This window comes from Nelumbo lutea, chromosome 1 (genome assembly GCF_056320005.1).
Source record: "Nelumbo lutea isolate HS-2025 chromosome 1, American lotus-T2T, whole genome shotgun sequence".
NCBI lineage: Eukaryota > Viridiplantae > Streptophyta > Magnoliopsida > Proteales > Nelumbonaceae > Nelumbo > Nelumbo lutea.
Window position 1 is genome coordinate 159646220 of NC_142684.1, and position 19562 is coordinate 159665781.

At 38.9% G+C, this 19562-nt stretch overlaps 2 protein-coding genes across 5 annotated transcripts in view; both read right to left on the minus strand.

The window, feature by feature from the left end:
- Positions 1–9417: 9417 nt before the first annotated feature.
- LOC148878699 (large ribosomal subunit protein uL14x/uL14z/uL14y) lies at positions 9418–11465 on the minus strand. Its single transcript, XM_088958888.1, has 4 exons — positions 11412–11465; positions 11029–11313; positions 9865–9906; positions 9418–9696 (listed from the first exon to the last, which is right to left on the minus strand). Exons 1-4 carry the CDS (start codon positions 11422–11424, stop codon positions 9614–9616), a joined length of 423 nt encoding a protein of 140 aa, XP_088815014.1. The 5' UTR covers positions 11425–11465; the 3' UTR covers positions 9418–9613.
- Positions 11466–16461: 4996 nt separating this feature from the next.
- LOC148878700 (fanconi anemia group F protein (FANCF)) overlaps positions 16462–19562 on the minus strand; it is a 32134-nt gene continuing 29033 nt past the window's right edge. For 2 of the 4 annotated variants that reach the window (XR_016103510.1, XM_088958860.1), the window contains 2 exons: positions 17696–17804; positions 16462–17246 (listed from right to left, as the gene is read on the minus strand). Coding sequence is in view for 2 of the 4 variants with exons in the window: in XM_088958860.1 (XP_088814986.1) it covers positions 17240–17246; positions 17696–17804 (116 nt within the window). In the remaining 2 variants the exon portion in view is untranslated. Of the gene's footprint in view, positions 17247–17526; positions 17805–19562 lie in introns of those variants that run through there. The other 2 variants (XM_088958869.1, XM_088958879.1) reach the window with 2 other exon arrangements.

Genomic DNA, 19562 nt, shown 5'->3' on the forward strand with positions numbered 1-19562 from the left:
GAACTCAGTCATCCTTGTCACCTGTCGAGGCTCTATCCCTATTGTGAGTGGTAGGGTGATTTCTTCCTCGGGTTTAACAACATTCTTGAAGAAGCTGACGAGTGGCATGTCATTCGGGTAAAGGCACTCTGGTGTCAAATTCATCTTTTCGAAAGCATCATAGAAGAAGATATCTATTGATGAGCCACTTTTGACAAGTATCCTCTTCACCATATAGTTGCGAGCGCCATCGACACCACCAATGCTTCGTCATGGGGTACTGAGACCCCCTTCAGGTCCTCATCCGTGAAGGTGAGGGCTTCATTCTGTTTCGGATTTTTGGGAACTGGCCCCTGGATGTTGAGTTGCCTAGCATAGGCCTTGCGGGCCGAGGCTGAGCCCTTGGTGATGACGTCAATGACTCCGTCCGATTGTTGTGGTTTCTATTGCTACTATGAGGACGAGGCGTTGGCATCACCCTTTACGTATTCCTTCAGATGACCATGGATGATAAGGGACTTGATATTGTTTTTGAGGTCATAACAATCCTTGATGTCATGACCAGTACTCGTAGTATTTCTTGGGATTACTACTTTTGGGGTTCCTCTTCATCTTCTCTGACCACGTCATATACTCCTCCTTCCCTACTTGCATGAGGATTTGCGTTCGGGTGGAGTTGAATGGCATGTATTTGTTGTAAGTTAAGGCCAACGGTTTCTTGTTGCCATCTTTGTTGTTGTTGTTGCTACCATGACCGTTTCCATTCTTTCTCTTCTTTTCTAAGCACCAACGGTTGTGGTTGGCCTCTCCTTCTTGGCGCTTGCCAGCCGAGTCCTCCTCGGCGGTGATGCACTTTTGAGCCTTTTTTAAAAATTCCGCCTTGGTTTTGTGCGGTTTCTTGGCAACAGAACAATTGAGGGCTGACCCCGGCAAAAGGCCATTGATAGTTGCGTGCATGGAGACCATGGGGTCGAGGCACTATGGACTATTGATGACACTCTTCTGGCACTATGGACTATTGATGAAATGGGCAAGGAAAAAACTGGCGAACTTCTCCCACAAGCTGATGGAGTGAGGTGGGAGCCCAAAGAACCATCGGCATGCTTCCCCTTGAAGGTCACCTGAAAAGCTTGGCACGTCAATGCGTCAGAGTATCCATAAAGGAGCATGAGCGCCTGAAAACTTTCCAGGTGGTTGTCTAGATCAGTGGTTCCATTGTACATCTCATGTGTGGGGGCTTTGAAATGGGGCAGGAGGGGTCCAGAGGTGATAGAGTTGGTGAAAGTGTCCATTTTGTTGGATGAGGGTTTCTGGCTTGCCGAAGAATCACCCGGACCATCCTTAAATTGCCGAAGTTCATCTTGCATGGCGTCGATCTGCACCTTGAGGGGGAGCCTGGGCCTCGTCCTGGTTCTCTCGAACACGTAACGAGTTGGCCCAGTTCCCCAAGTACTCTGATGCGGGCGCGTCTAGATTCCTTTTGGTCCGTTGGTCATTGAGGAGTTCTTGGAGGTCTGATACTTGGGAAGGAGAGGCGCGGCATCAGCCTCAACTCTCGAAGGAGGACTGTAGTGATCAGAATGCCCGCCTTCATCCCGGGGGCTCTCCACGTGGTACTGTTGTTCGTGGTTCCGACGGTGCTCGCGGGACCCTACTAGAATCTGGATCTCCTCCCCATTGGTTGGGGAGGCGGGAGGTCCTTGATGGCTGGTTGGACTGTTGGTTGCTGCCGTTGGACCCTAAGGGGTCGATCCTATTGGGTTCGACTGGGCACTGAACCAGTGGAGCTTGGGAAGAGCGTCCGCTATGGTGCCCCAGACTTCCAACAGGCGGCCTCCTACTGGTCGCCCCACCTCATCCAGTCTCTGTGTTATGTTGTCGAGCCAGTCGAGGACCATCCAAAATTGGTCCATGGTGACCAAGTTCTGAGCATTTTGATTGTTGTGTTGGTTTTTAGCCATTACGTTGGAAGCTTAGTAGTTGGTTCTTAGAGTAGGTGTTTAGTTGAGGGAAGTCTTAGCAATTGTTCCCATAGACGGTGCCAATTGTTGCTGCCTAGAAGGGGTCAAGGGCAACAATGTAATTATGCATTTGTTAGTCGAGGATGTCGTGGCCAAGGGCTGATAGGGCCGAGGGCCTATAGATTCAACCTGTAGGGGAGGAAACATGTTAGAGGCCCCGGGTGTTATCCTAGGGGTAGAGACTTCGACGATCAAGTTAATAAGGGCTTAGCAAAGGGGTCGGATAAGGCCTGAGTAGAATAGCTCAGACGAGGCCACCAGGAAGCTAGAGAGCTTAGAGTAATAAATGGCAAGATTGATTATCTCATGGTGATGCCACTTATTTATACCTGAACCTGCCTGGAATTAGCTATGAGCGGACGACCAAGATGCGCTCTGCCTAGTGCCACACATCACCATCCTAGGTTTGCCATGTGCTCCACGCCATTGAGAGAATTTCTAGGAATGCCATGTTACCATGGGAATGGGTAAATTAGTAATTACATATTAATTTATTTTACTAAAAACCAAAGCATGGACATATGAATAGGTGAACTTTAATCCGCACATGTGAAGGATGACGTGTTTGAATATGACTAGAAGTGCACCACATCCCACACCAAAGTGAGTTGGGTTCCCAAAGGAAGCAACAATCAAGGCTATGGCGAGTCTCGCTGCTGATAAATCGGACTGTGTTTACGCTTTTGAGTTTTAGTGAAAACCATGGGAAAATACAATATTTGTCCAAGACTAAGGTCTGTGGTCCTCAATTATTTGCTTGTCGTCAATACTCGGATGCCGGGAAGGTGTATTCTGTTGAACAACACATGATTTAAATGTGGATTCAGTCCTATGAACTCGAGCTGTCTACACTCTTGAAGGTGAGTTCTGAAGCTAGGAGGAACGACAAGAGTTTGTTTTGTAGTAATTGGCTTGTGAGGTCGGTACATCGAATTGGGATGTGGAACGTGTTTAAAGAGATAATGTCTAAGAAGGGTAGCGGCTCTTAGCACTGTCACTGTCACGGTGAGCAACTGGTTTGTGTTGATATTTATGAAGCAAAGAATGAAATTTTTGCAGAATCGGTAGCTTCATTAGCAATGGAAAGAGAAATGAGGTCAAATTCCAGAGGTTTTCAGGTGCACATTTCTTTGTTGTTTTTGCTTTCTGTTTATGTCTTGGTTTTAAACTTGATGGGATTCTATGCTTAGATACCCATGTGATTTAAACTTCAACTAACCAGAATTAAATTTTACAAATTCAACGTATAAAAAGAAGAGATTGGAGTTGTGGCATTATGCAGTTTACGTTTGAAATCTGTTGATCCTTATGTTTTTCCATGTCTCTAATTCTTGACATTCACGCGTGTCCTTTGACCTCAACACACTGACTTCAAGTTGATTTTTTTAATGATTATGCCTTGTAAGAGTAATGACTATAAATTCCACAATCAAATCAAATTGCTAATTACGGAACTGTTCTATCAGGATGAAGCAATATTATAAGATGGATGCAGGATCAACTGACATTACATTTTGGTATTTTTTTTAGTTGTAATTGCAAATCTACTGCCAAAACTTATCAGAAACACTATGTTCTCACAAGGCTCAGTTTGGAAAGAGTATAAATGCAAATATGTACAGCGTAAATACATACAAAATATAAGATTTTGCATTTTACAATTTTACACTGAGTTTTCCCAATACTCAACTGATTTGTTCAACTTACCGGTAAGGTTCTCCCTTCTCCTATACCTACTATACCTAGTGTGCTAATTGCAAGTCAACTGCATGAGAATATTAAACATTTCCTAGTTGTAAGATGATACCTCCAGAATTCTATATGGCTTGCTGAAACTGTTTTAGAAAGGAACATGTGTGTTCAATTAATGATATACTAAATTGAGCAAAATTTGGACTTTACCAACAAAACTTTGCAGATGGTAGATTTAAGCCTTCCTCAGGTTGGAACACCTTAAACTCCGCCAATGTGAGTTTGCCTTACGCTGCCGGTCCCAAGCCCAGATGACGGAGGAGGGTTGTGTCTAATTGGCAGTCAGCATAAATCTTTTGACAAACTCCTATTGTAATGGATCCTCCATTGTCTTTTCATACATCTCATTTATTTCTTTTGACAAGCCTTCCTCATAAGGCAGATGATGATCAATGTTTAGCATGGATACATCTCATTTATTTTTTGAAGTCTTACAAGTCAGCCAACATAATTGTTGTCTTAATTAAACAACAGTGCATGCAATAGAATAGCTAGCACCACTACCACTAGCTTTCAATGTTTCTTCCATATCCTTGACACCTATCCATCTACTCCTTAACACTGTCTGAGATGAACATCCCGCTTACAAAGGACTCCGGATCTCTCGCCCACAAGAACTCTGTCTGCATCTATCCACAACATACTACACAAGAATTCCGCCTGTGTCTACCCACAACACATTACTTCTGTGCATTGAAGGCATTTTTCGTGCATAATACCATCTAAAAGGATGAGATGTTTCTCATGTATGACTGTGATGTTATGTGGGTAGACATGGACAGAGTTCTTGTGGGCAAGAGATCCAGACTCGTTACAAAGAGCAGTTCTAAAATCCGCTTAGGGGCTTTTCAAGATTTTTACAGTTTAGGTTGTAAAGTGACACACTCTATGCTTTAGTTTTTCTTTTCTTTTATTTTTTTGAGTTTACCCTAATAATGTATATTTGAAATTTATGGGGTGAGACTGGACCTTGAGGCCAGGAGCTCAAGACCTATCAGAGAAAAAAAAAAGACAGGCTTTAGAAACCAAGATATTTATATAGATTTCTAAGAGAGTGCTTCTAATTTGATTTGTTTTTCCTATATTCAATGTGTTGCGGAAGAATATGAGGAAACTTTGATCGGTTCACTATACACCAAATAGGGAGAAGGAAATTGATGTTGCACAAATTTGCCAAACTCCCAGTCGGAGGATAGTTAGGATGAATGGGATGATGAGGTCAGTCCACTAAACTACAAGAAGACAGGATCAAAATACCCAGGGTGATGAAGCCAAGCGAAGCACTCCGATGCTTAAGTTAGCAATGAGAGTGTTGATAGCAGAGAGCTTGTAAAAAGAAGAGAGAGGGCTGATTGCACTAATCGCGGGTACCTTGTAAAGGAATAGTGAGGTCTTTTTATAGGCGTCAGGGTTTGTGTTTCGTGTTTGAGATATCCGGGAGCAATGAGCCTTATCGGTTCGCTATCTTTGGGGCACGTTCTTCCCACATTGGCAATGATCCACATCTGGACTCTTCAAATCATGCGGGAACCAGGGTCATCCATGCCAGGTAGGCAACGTGTTGTGGCTTGACTCGAAACCGATCGGTGTGCCACTCCGGATAAGGACAACCTGTCACGTATGTCGGTGGGTTGGTACCCCGTAAGTTTGCTAGCTACTCAAGTCCTTGTCTGCCTAGGTCGGGGAGGTCATCCTGGCCTTCGAGGTATTGGTCTCTCTCAAGTCGGATGTAAGCCAAGTAGGTTAGTCTAGGCTGTCCTGGCTTCACTCGACCTACCCCCACATGGCGTCGAGGTGTCCTCAAACAATTTAGTCTTGCCATGTGGCACTTCATGATTGGCAGGCCAAATCACCCCTCATTACAAATGATTTGGAATTAATTAACAAAGAAATGACGAAATAAATGAGTTGTAGACCATTGACCCAAGCGCGACTCGCTTAGAACGAAATCACTGCTTCAATTACAGTTGTATAAGAAGGAAATTTACCAAAATGTGCATGTGGAGTGTGGGCTTTGTTCATTTAGTCCAATTTTTCAATATTTTTGCACATTATATGTGTTTGGTTCCATGGGCATTTATCTTGGGATGCTTATTGCTTTAGACGTTTATTTGAAAAACTTTACTCTAAATGTTTCTTTCTCTTGTTGTTTGGTTGAGTATAACTTCAAACATTTTTTACTTTCCTCATATTAACACTCCATATAGCATGCCACAAGCATTTCATTCCAAGAACTGATAAAGCATTGGGGGAACAAGGATTTGACATTTCCCCAAATGCCTCATGCACCAAGCATTTATGTTTTCTAGTGTTTATTTGAGAAACATTGAAACCAAATTGTGGTTTCATGCACAATAAACGGCAATGCCTATGTGCCACTAATGTAGTGGCGTTTTTTCAATAAATGCCCATAGAACCAAACATAGCCATAGTGAGATTACGTAACAAAGTTTCATAAACCTTCCATGCTATTCTCCAAGAATTCAGAAACTTCAATTCAATTATTGAAGTTCCAAGTTGAGACAATTCTTTGGGCAAGAAAAAAAGTTCACTCCCAATATCCATTTGTTCTCACCATGGGCTTATGAGGTCTTTTCAATTAAGATGAGCTTTTTGAGGATTATACCTGTGTAATTTCTCATGGCCCAAAGCCTAAAGCAACTTGCATATATGGTGAATACATTTTAGAATGTGGTTTAGCCAACTGTACTAAGAAAGAATAAGGGATTGGGTCTCCCCGAGTGCAAAAGCACTCGAATGGATTTGTTCTACACCCTAATGATTTTTTGAGCTTTTGCTCTTCTTGTAAAAAGAAGGGGCAAAGACTTAAACCTCCTTGACTTTTAAGATCAATACTCATACATCCCCTCTAATTACTCATAGGACTTGGGCCATGTATGGGAGTGGTTATTCAAATAAGCACTTATTTGCATTTAGCACCCAACTTTTTCAAGTGCTTATTTTTTAAAATAATCACTTATTTTATATTAGGCGTTTGGCAGTCTTTTTATCTAATAAGCACTTAAATAAGCATTTGTGACTATTTTGTTCATCATTTTCTTTCAAATTTTCAAAATACCCTTTGAAAGCACTTTTAACAAAGTACTTTTATTAAAATATTTTTACAAAAGTACTTTTATGAAAGCATTTTTACAAAAACACTTTTATAAAAGTATTTTTACTAAAGCACTTTTATGGAAGTACTTTTACAAACGTACTTTATAAAGTGCTTTCATAAAAGTACTTCTGTAAAAGTGCTTCCGTAAAAATACTTTTAAAGTGTTTTGTAAAAATGCTTTCATAAAAGTATTTTTTTTAAATGCTTTCATAAAAGTACTTTTATAATAATGCTTTTGTAAAATATTTTCATAAAAATGCTTTTGTAAAATATTTTCATAAAAATGCTTTTGTAAAAATGTTTTCATAGAAGTACATTTATAGAATTCAACTATGGATAATTTTATAAGTGGTATTTTAAAATTCAACTAAGAATAATTTTGGAAGAAAAAAATTGAACAAGTGCTTATTGTATAAGCCCTTATTTTTAAAATAAGCACTTATTTCAGACTTATTTCTCAAATAGAGTGCTTAATGGCCCAAATAAGCATTTATAAGCACACCCAAACATGGCCTTAAACCATTCTTGTGCAAATAAAATACCTTTATATTTAAATTTTCAACAGAATTGTTGAAAAGACTTATTTGCCCTCCATTATTTATTACATTTTCAAAGAAAACCACGAAAACTGTAATGGGAAATATTTCAGGATGACTAATGGCTCTAAAATGAATGAGAGATATTTATTACTGCAAACAAATAATTCTCCTCTTTCTTTTCGTCAAAGCTCTATATTTGAGGCTTAAACAAGTGAAATAACTCGAGCTTCAGAACTCTGTCTTCTATCTTCAGTTTTAAATCGTTGAGTTAAGATCTTGGTCAATTTTCTCATTGTTTTCTTAAATAAAATATAAGGAAGTTTACTGGACGAAATGCTCTACAAGAATACTCCTGCAAGGAGTATATGCTCTTCCATGGAGATTCATACAGGTGGAGGATCAAATAGGAGGGCTTACGAAACAATGTGTTTACTGATAAATGCGTAAGCTAAATTGGCTATATCGTTTTCAACTTTAGCACACGCTTAAGAATAATGTTAAAGATCTCATTAATGTTACAAGGTTCAAAAGATCAATACAATACAGCCCGACACACTAGTAGGGGAGTTTAAATCTTTATCGGGGTTCACTCCCTTATTTTTAGTTTTTTTTTTTTAATCTGATTTAAAGGGATCAGTTCAAGACCTGTCTACCCTCTGAACCGGGTTAAGCCCAGAAACACCCCTTGCAAGACATATCGGGAAGCCCCCAATACAATATATCGGCTGATACGTATTGAAATTTTGAACCTTAAATGTTACAGATTTGCTTGATGCCACTATTATATCATCAGTTGTTGGATATGAAAAAACCAGATGCAGAGATGTTCAAAGCTACCTTAGATCATACCAATGTGGAGAGGCTCACAAGGTAGAGTATGTTAGAGATGATCAAAAGGCATATAAAGTGGGAGCCAATGAGATCAAATGTAAAAACATTTGCAGAGATACAAGACCACATTCTCAGATAAAATTCATAATTCCAAGGAACTGAGGGCCCATTATTCTTCAAGATGAGATGAAGCTTGTCCCAGAAATGGCCTATTAGAATCTCACAAAGCATCTAGGGAAGTACCTCAAGTTACAAATGGAACCTTATAGCATAGATTGTTTTCGGTTTCTAGGCAAATAAAGGGCAAATTTGGGTTTAAAAAAGTTTAACCCCCACATATTGACATGTGTATAATGGATCTGGATAGTGTTAACCAAGGGGAAATTATTGTTTGATCACATCACCACACAAGAGTGTTAGTCGAATTTGAAAAGGGGATGTTTTAGTATTTAGATGAAATCATGAAAGTTTTTCTGTTTGCTTGTTACATGCCGGATGGAGTGAAAGTTTCACCACCTCTCTCTCGTCATGGTCAAGCACAGTAGCTCACCAAATCTTCAATGGATAGCTTAGTACTTTTACCTTCATCATCAACCCTCGACAAACCCATTAACGGCTGGGACAAGTTGATAGAATAACAAGGTAAAAAATTTATATATTGAAATTTCAAACAATGCAAAAGATTCACGACACAGTTAGGCTTCAAGAAAAAACAATGCAATACGGTGAATGTTGCAAATCCTCCTGTGCAAGGTAACCGCAAGGAGGACGAAGTTTGAAATTCCCAGCATGTTTGAAGAGGCATCCTACACTGTCATCAAGGATGGAATGCCTTGATCAAATGAAACAAAAGCTCATTGCAAGGGATAAGATCATTTTTCTATATATATATATATATATATATATATATTTTTTTTTTTTTTGAGGGCGGAGAATGGTGAACTTTATAAAAGAGGTATTGGTAGTTAACCTGAATCTATTCTATTCCCTCAAGTGAATGGAGTCATAGACTCCAACTGTTTGGATTTAAAAATAGCGTCTTGCGACTCACCCCAAGGGGGGATTGTCCGTCATCTACTCATCTTTGAGGGAGGATGAAAACAATCAAATAATGCGGGAGGGGGCAGTGAAAGGAGAAAAGAAAGCAAATCAGATACAGGGGTATCAGTGCCGCAAGTAAAAGAAAAGAACGCAACTTTCCCTACCAAAGTTAAGTGTTGAGTGTTAATGCCCACCAACAGTATACGATTTCAAATATAATTTGATACTACTACTGTCTCTACTAAGAAAACCACCAAAATTACATTCCTCGTTTGACAAATCAACTCAAACAAAATGTAAAAATAGCGCTCGAAAGTAGAAACAACACCTATTCAAACAATTGCATTGGCAGCGCTTGCAATCCTTGGCCACAAGTCCGCACACTCCTTTCCAATTGGTCCAGTGATAGCAGACCCTGCACGCACCAGTTCAAGAACAATTAGGAAATGTTCACTACACCATCCGTTTATCAACCTACCGAAATAACAATCTGTAGCCAGTCCAATATTGGAACTTGGATGGCATGAACTTAGCCATGCAAGTAAGAAGTTTGGGATTATAATGTGATTAAGGCATTACCCACCTTTCATTTCTCCCTTGGGATTCACAATCACCCCAGCATTATCTGCAAAAAACAAGTACAAAGCTCAGAAACTTTCGGAACAGTCCCCAGGACATTTTGATCAAATAGAGGCAATCAAAATGTAGATGGCAATGAATATAGCCAACAAACTTTCAAAAAAATCTAGAAACAATCAGGGTGATAGATTCGGTTCATGACAATTTTAATATTACGTTAACATATCCAACCTAATTCTTTTTCCTGCCTACCACCATGACAATTCTCTAATAATATGATAATAATAGTTCCTAAATTGATGCACGAGGAAAGAAAACAAAAATACGAAATCATCTTAACTTGTTGGACTGCAACACCAATTATAACCTCAAGTAATCATGGGTATCCCAATCTGTTTAAATAAGAGAGGCGTACTTATAAAAAATAAACAAGAGAAGAAATCCTTTTTATATATTTTTGTAAGTGGGCAACTGCCACTCGTCCCATTTTGTATTATTAATACAGATTTGTCTTGTCCATAGATCTTGATATGATCATTGGTCATATGTAATCATCATCTAATCTTGAGCATCAGGTAATAAACAAAAAATACTTTATCAATACTTGGAGGAGAATAAGTAAAACTTTCCTTTCTCTGGAAATCATGTGTATGACCATCTTTACCCTATAGATTAGAGAAGAAAAGGTTTCAATTGCTTGTTTAACTGTTATGAGACAAGCATGTAAAGCTCTGCGATTAATGTAATACTATCTCATAAGCAATAGTTGTTCCACCTAAGAAGATCACAAGGTAGAGAATTAACTTTTTTTCCTTTGTTTAATAAAAACATGTATCAATCCATGTGTTGGTGAGAAGAAAAACCTTAGAAAACGTCATCAAAACAAATCAAGTGTCAAAGTCAAAATTACTGACAACCTAAGCCTGATAATGGAATTAGCACTAATAACAATAGGTTGATTACTTTGTTTTAACAATGCAATTATCGAATTAAGCCAATCTACAATCTTTTCTTCATAAGTAACAAATACCAACCATACTCAGAAAGCATTCCAAAAATGAAAACATCAATCCCATTACTTCGAATATATATTTCAATACAATTGCAAAGAACAAAACAATACAACATGATAAACAGAAGCAAGTAGATAGAAATAAAAATATATAACCTTCGAAGTACATGTAGACACCATCCTTTCGGCGCCATGGCTTCCTCTGACGAACAATAACGGCAGGCATGACCTTCTTCCTGAGATCAGGTTTCCCTTTCTTCACGGTGGCCATCACCATGTCACCAACGCAAGCCGACGGCAACCGGTTGAGGCGACCCTTGATCCCCTTCACGGAGATGATGTACAGGTTCTTGGCACCTGTGTTATCGGCACAGTTCACCGTTGCAGCCACCGGTAGACCGAGCGACATCCGGAACTTGTTGCCGGCCGTTCCTCCACGTCCTGCAATCAAAACAAGAACAGCTCGTCAATCTTCACCGCTGCAGAAATCGTGAACCACAAACGCTAAGCCCAAATCCAGAGAACAGACGGGCACAAACCTCGCTTCGACATTTTGGATCACCTCGATAAGATGCTATTCCTCCTTCAGCAATCAGCCGAGCCGCAGGGGTTTTGCCATTTTATAGGCAGTAAGATAAGTAGGGTTTCTGCGGGTTCTTTCTACCTTAATTACTTAAAACTGCCCATCTTCATTTTATAATGCCATAAAAGTCCTCTTCTATTAGTTGATCAAAACGCATGTGCCAGCCCTTGTTACACGTGCGAGTGAAAACTCTCTCACAGTTGGATATCCCTGGCTGGAGTTCGATGATTTGATTTCTTTGAATGGATTAGGGTTTAATCGTTTGGGGTTTATGCCTAAGCATTTCTAAAATCTAATCATGCATCGTGAAAGAAGAAGAAGAGAGACCTCTCTGATACTCTTTTCACTATACGAGAGAGCATTCTCGGAGAATTTCTGTCTCAATTCTTACAATTTGAATACCCTTCCTCTAACTCGCTGTTCGAATTCTCTTAACAACTCGTTTCTTCTTCGTCAGAACCCACTTCAGATTCATCGAAAGGAAAGATTCTGATTTGGAATATGGGTTTCGCATCTTCTATCTATAAAATCCATTTTTAGAAACTTAAAATAATGAAAAAGAATTAGCTATCTAATTCAATAGATGGTAAACTAATCCCTTGGCTCATAGTCCTCGAGAGTCCCCCGCCTTTCCTCAACAACAACTGTTTTCCATGATCAAAGAAGAGCAAAGAAGCAAGACCAAGGATGAAATTATTGCAATCTTTAGGATTCAATGTTGATGAAACAGAAGAGGTATTTTTCTCATAATCATTATTACCAGAAAAACTCTAGTCATGAGTATACACCATTAACAAATGATTTGTAGGAATACTATTCTTCAGCCAAGGGGAAGGAATTCAATTAAATTTCTATTCATGATATTTCTTGGTGTTCAAATACGTTTACAATATAGAACCCAGAAGACATTTTTCTCATAACCATTATTACCAGGATAAAGGCGCCTGAAATTTTATAAATCCAACTCATTTAAGGAATCATATCGAATCTAATTCACATGAGCACATGTGTGGTTTAGATGTGGTTTCCATCTACCTGTTCAAATTCATTGCTTAACTCGGTGCAAAGTGCATCTTGATGTTGTAGAATACTCTTGTTGTAGCTTCACTCGTAAAAAATAGGGATCCAAGAAGAAGAAGAAGAAATTTGAAAAAGTAGAAGATTGAAAATGGATTACGCCCTTGATTGAAACTTGAAGAAGAAAAAGAAGCCACACTGATGAAATCAAACAATTTTATTGAAAAAGGCTTCCACCCTTGATTGAAATTTGAAGAAGAAAAAGAAATCTAGAAATCCCTTGTTAACGGTGCCCAAAGAAGAATAAAAAACAGTAAAGAAAAAACCCCTTTTCTTGCAAAACGATTTCTACCCCTTTATTTAAAGAACGATCTATTCCTGTAAATCTCTTGCTAATGGAGTCTAGCCATCTAGGGTTTGGCAAGCAAGCCATTGGTTTGAATTTCCCATTTGTTTTGTTTAGCCTCTCTTGTCTATCAAATTATACAGTCAAATTCCTTTTTTTTTCACCTTTTTATTTTTTAAGTTTCAAAAAATGAATTTTATACACAAAGTGCCCCAAACTTTCCATGCACTACGACGTGTTTGAATATGACTAGAAGTGCACCACATTCTACACCAAAGTGAGTTGGGTTCCCAAGGAAGCAACAATCAAGGCTATGGCGAGTCTCGCTGCTGATAAATCGGGCTGTGATTGCGCTTTTGAGTTTTAGTGAAAACCATGGGAAAATACAATATTTGTCCGAGACTGAGGTCTGTGGTCCTCAATTATTTGTTTGTCGTCAATACTCGGATGCCGGGAAGGCGTATGCTGTTGAACAGCACATGATTTAATTATTTAAATGTGGATTCAGTCCGATGAACTCGAGCTGTCTGCGCTCTTGAAGGTGAGTTCTGAAGCTAGGAGGAACAAGAAAAGTTTGTTTTGTAGTAATTGGCTTGTGAGATCGGTACATCGAATTGGGATGTGGAACGTGTTGAAGAGATAATGTCTAAGAATGATAGCGGCTCTTAGCACTGTCACTCTCGCGGTGAGCAACTGGTTTGTGTTGAAAATTTTGCAGAATCGGTAGCTTCATTAGCAATGGAAAGAGAAATAAGGTCAAATTTCAGAGGTTTTCAGGTGCACATTTCTTTGTTGTTTTTGCTTTCTGTTTATGTCTTGGTTTTAAACTTGATGGGATTCTATTATTATGTATACTTAGATACCCATGTGGTTTAAACTTTAACTAACCAGAATTAAATTTTACAAATTCAACGTACAAAAAGAAGAGATTGGAATTGTGGCATTGTGCAGTTTACGTTTTAAATCTGTTGATCCTTGTGTTTTTCCATGTCTCTGATTCTTGACATTTACGCGTGTCCTTTGATCTCAAAACACTGACTTTACTGATTCAAGTTGATTTTTTCAATGATTATGCCCTTTAAGAGTAATGACAATAAATCCATCATTCAAATCAAATTACTAATTAAGGAATTGTTCTATCCCGATGAAGCAATTGAACTACTATTACGTTTAAAATGTTCATGTTCTGATTCGAGTCCTCCCCCCGCCCCCGCATTTTTAAATAGATTAATTTCATTTTTTTATCAATATTATAAGATGGATGCAGGATTAACTAACATTACATTTTGTTATTTTTTTAGTCGTAATTGCAAATCTACTGCCAAGACTTATCAGACACTATGTTCTCATAAATTACACCTTTAGTATGAATCCAAACTCCAACCACAGTGCATTTTGAATATGTGCTACACGTTAAATTAAAATTTCAACCAATCACATTAAAGACGTCACCATGATCACATCTAATATTTGCTACTGAGTTCTTCTAGTACTCAACTGATTTGTTCAACTTACCAGTAAGGTTCTCCTATACCCACTGTACTAATTGGAAGTCAACTGCATGAGAATATTAAACATTTCCTAGTTGTAAGATGATACCTCCAGAAGTCTATATGGCTTGCTGAAACTGTTTTAGAAAGGAACATGTGTGTTCAATTAATGATATACTAAAATGAACAAATTTTGGACTTTACCAACAAAATTTTGCAGATGGTAGATTTAAGCCTTCCTCAGGTTGGAACACCTTAAACTCCGCCAATGTGAATTTGCCTTACACTGCCGGTCCCAAACCCAGATAAGAGAGGAGGGTTCAAATTGGCAGTCGGCATTAAACTTTTAACAAACCCCTATTGTGATTGACCTGCATTGTCTTTTCATGCTCATGCTAGTGCATTTCCAGAACTGATGTGTAAACATATATTGATAAAAAATTGTGTTAAAACATAGATGGCACTAAACAGAATGGAATAGTGAAAAGTATGTGTTGTATAAAAATAATTATCTTTGACTTGATTATTGTTTTTTCCACAAGTCCAGAACTTCATTCCCATTTTTCTCTGCTGCAAGTTCTTGTATTCTCTTTTTATCATTTCGTCCTATTGTAGTGGTGGATGGTATTCCATATGGTATGGTTATATCTTTTTTCTATCAATAAATGATAATTGCACTATTGAAGGTATGAGAAATATACTAGGTATGTGAAATTTTTTATTTCTCTTCATTTTAATAGAGTAAGCCAATTGCTGCTCTCCCCACAGCTCCTAATAAGCTAATTAGCTAAAGCAAATGAAACCCAATCATGTTTTTTGTTTCAAGGATACAGTTGGAGATAGCTTGATCTCAAATCTCAATAACCCAAGTTCTTTTAGATCTCCAAACTAATTTTTCATCCCTGCCCTATGTTTTCAGGAATCAGAAAAAGGATCAATGCATGTGCACATTGAAGGTGAATGCGGAGATGAATCATTAAGGACTTGACTTTGTTTCAGCAGCTCCAGATTTTGTGAATGTTCTGGTGAAAGGTTGATGAACTTGGAGCTTGATCAGCCACAAGATTCTAACAACAGGAAATCAAAGATGAATTAAAAAAAATGTTATAACCATCAATTGTTTACAAAGTGTGCCAACATCATTTCAGCCATCAAATGATAAAACCATGGCCACTATAGGTAAACAAACAGTGAGACCACCTCCAGAAATAAACCCCTAACCTTGCAGTATGGCCTTCCCATGTTTATCTTGGTCTGCTAGTTGATTTACCTTCCATGAATAGGGACCATCCATAGTAAAATGGTAGGGATGGAATTCTTTTTTGGCTTACAGAGGATATTCTCCCAAGCTGCTCTTTCTATGATGGTGCCTGTGAGCTTAATTTGACAAGTAATTGCAGATGCTTTGGCAAAGGATGATTTTCCGATTAACCAACCAATATGCTTGGCACGGAATGCATATGGTAGGTTGGATGAATACTAGATTTCGGATGCGAACACCAGATGAAAGTAAACAGGTTGCAGTAATATGGGGCAATTTTCAACGTTGAGTAATTCCACTATTAAATTATCAAATATAAGTTTACCAGAAACATGGACGGGAAAAGAAAAGAACCTGGTCAAGGGGTATTGATTCCATTGTAAACAGGAGGGTGAGGGCGGGATGTGAGGTAGGATTTGAAGCTTGAACCCTTTGTGTGCTCAATATGAAGGATGCCACTGGGATTAAACTTGGGCCATCTTTGCAACTCTAGAGATTGTGAATTACTTGCGGTAAAAGTAACGAATCTTGATATTGAGAACTTGATGGGCTAGGGAGTGAGTGGTAGAGCGAGTCGTAGGGGACCCAGAACAAAAGCAACAGAAATGCCGATGCAAGCACCACCTTAGCTATGCTGTAAAGATAATGGGGATTTGGGAGTGCAAAAATAACTAATAAGAATTATGATCATCTATTATGTTCCGTAAGTAGAAAAAAGATGATACATATATCCATGTAAAAATAATGCTACTCATTTGCAATTTTTTTCATCATTCCTAGAGATGCAGAGATAAAAACTAATCAGATAAGCTGGTTGTAAATTGTAATCCGCAAGGAAACCGTCATCAAAGTGGTAGACATTCAAACGAATTGACTGATACATCTAATGAAAAAAGAGAAAGGAATTGGTAAATCATGGAACACATGGAGAGTGGCAATCATCAAGAAAGCCATCATCAAAATTCTGAGAATAGCTGTGAATATCATAGCTGAACCGCGAGCCTTCCCTTTGCCATCTCTTTGCTTGCTTCCATTGTGACTTGAACCAGCAAACTAATTGCCTCAATACATCTGATTCATGCCACCAATCCAGTGATGCCCTTCTTCGAGCAACTACAAGAATAACCACGGAAATTTTAGCAACTATTCTCTTTCCACACCTCACAATTTGAGTTCTCTTCATGCTTCCTATACTGGAGTGGATACCCTTATCAGTAGCTCCACCCTCAGCTGAGTTTGTGACATTTCCGCGAACATTGTTTATATTGCTTCACAAAGACAATGGCCAATGAGAAGTCATATTCAGGCATCACTATCCCATAAGAGGTACCACACCTTCTGTTACAGGCTGTCAGTCCTCCCATTGGCTGGAAGTGAGAAGAGAATGTACTACACTCCATGCAATTTGTTTCATTGTTTGGCTTCCAGTCTCGGTGTTTCACGTTGGTGAGTGGATAAAAGATGACTTGTCCTAGTTAAGTAACATCGACGGTGATTGGAAAGAAACTTTAAATTTCGATTGGCTATCAAAAAGCTACCAATATTAATCTTAGTGACCGTCCAACTTTTGTAGATGCTTGAAGAAAATTCTCCACGCGGAAGTATAAGAAAGACAAAAGGACGAAACTCTTCCGCAGACCACAGTCCAGAGTTGCTTGGTGGATCATGACTTAATGCCTGCATCATACATAGCTTGTGAGTACGGAGGTGTTCTCTTGGAGAGGTGCTGTATGTAACATTTGGCTGTTGACCTTGAGAAACTTTGCAAAATGATTATTGCAGTGTCGTTCCTCAGATATAGTTAGTAATGCTACTTAGAAGAGAGAAAGAGACTAAAGATAGATATCATGGAAAGTAAAATAATTAGACATCAACTCACTGGCGAAGGTTGCATAGGAATTTGAGAAAGGTCAATACGATGCTCCAAAACCCCCTCCTCCCCAGTCCCCACCCCAAATAAATAAAGAAATAATAACCATATATTAAGTCAGCATGATGAGTTAATATTTAGCATATACAAAAGGGAAACATTACTGGCCAGAATTGAGGAACAAAATGTCAATAAATGTTTTAATAATGGATCATAGAGCATTTAAATAAAAAGCAAAAACACCTAGACTTCTCACATAGGACATGCTGGGAATCTGAACAGTTGATCATTACAAGAGCGAAACATTAGATGTGAACCACGAATGTGAAACACGTGAAGACACCAAATCCTTTCAGCAAGTTCACCTGGAAATACACAAGTTGGCAAATGCAAGTTAGCATTTTTTATCAATAACAGAATTTCATTAAAATTAATATAGAACAGTTACAAGAATAGGAGAACTAAACTTCTTAACTCTACATATGGAGATTATCTATTACAATTGAGCCCAAAACAATTGACTCCTTCCCACCCCTTGCTTTGCTAGTACATCAGCAAACCCATTTGCAGTTTTTTTACCCAATTAAATTTCACTTCCATATTTTGTGCCAACCACTTAAGCCTTTTCTTTTCATTATTAAAAACCCAAAATCCTTGTCCTTCCTTTTGCAGCCACTCCAGTACCAGCTTAAAATCGTCTTCTATAAGCAGCTTCCTTGAATTCATGTCCTTTGCCTTTTGCAGTCCCTCCTTGACAGCTAGCACCTCGACCCTTAAAGAATCACCTACTCCAATTAGAACCGAGAATAGGCCAACAATTCTGCCTTCTCTGTCTCTAAAAACCCCTCCAATACCAGAGGGGCCTGGATTACCTGCACTGCTTCCATCAAAGTTTAATTTTATATACCCATTCAACGATGGAGACCAAATAGGGCTTGTAGTGAACTTATGGTACTCAGAATTGGCCACTTCCTCACTAGACCAACTATTCAGGAGATCACTAGTTGAACAAGCATCAAACATCTCCAAATATTTTACCTAATGTATCACTCTCACCATGAATGTTTCTTTGACAGCCTCACTAGTCCTTACCTGAAAATAGTCTTGCATTCCTTTCTTCCCAAATGGACCAGCTAGCAGCCGCCCTCACACATCTCCATAACATTCTTCCTCTTTTCATTGCCCACCTAAAGAAGTTAGAAGCAAACAAAATTTGCACATTCGTCGGAGGACACCACCTACACCCAAACAATGAGAAAAACCAATCCCAAATAGAAGATGCAAACGGGCAGGAGATTAATAAATGAAAGCAGGATTCTCCATTAGCCTTACACATAACACACCACTGAAGGGATAAACACCAATTTGTTCTTTTCCTTTGGATGAAATTGCAGGTATTGATTCTTTCCAGAAAGCTTTCCCAACAAAAACCCCCAACTCTTGGAGGGATGGGCTTACCCCATTCCTCCTTAACGGGAAAAGGTGGCCCCAAAGAGTCAGCATTTTGTGTTAAAGCTCCAAAAAAGGAGGCACATGAGTAGACAGACACCTGAAGGGGAAGGGGTCCAAATTCGGCTATCAGGTTTTGAGAAGTTAAAGTATACCCCATCAAGGATATCAACCCTAGATCCCATTCAACACCCCTCGGCAAGTTTGAAGGAAGCATGAAAGAAAACACAGGCTTATCTTTATATCTTGACATATCAAAAACAGAAAGGAATTTGTCTTTCAAAGAGGGGTTACCCACCCACACCTGTTCCTAAAATTTTATGAGATTTCCAGAATATAGGTCACATACCTGACAAAAGGTAAAGAAGGACAGGAGGATAGAAATGGATGGCCTTCCAAGGTGAAGCTCTAGTAGCCGCAGTCAGTAATCCAGCATCCCAACAATCAGCTGCAAGCCCATGTATCCCTACCACTATTTTAGCCCAAAGCTTCTCTTTTGGTAGTCTCCAAAGCCACTTACCTAATAAAGCCCCGTTCCTCTTCTACAAATTGCCTAAACCTAAGCTTACAAACCTCTTGCTTCTACTCACCAATTTCCAGCACACCCTATGATCCTTTTTATTCTCCCTCGGTTCCCACAAAAAAATCCCTCATCAGTTTTTCCAATTTCCTAC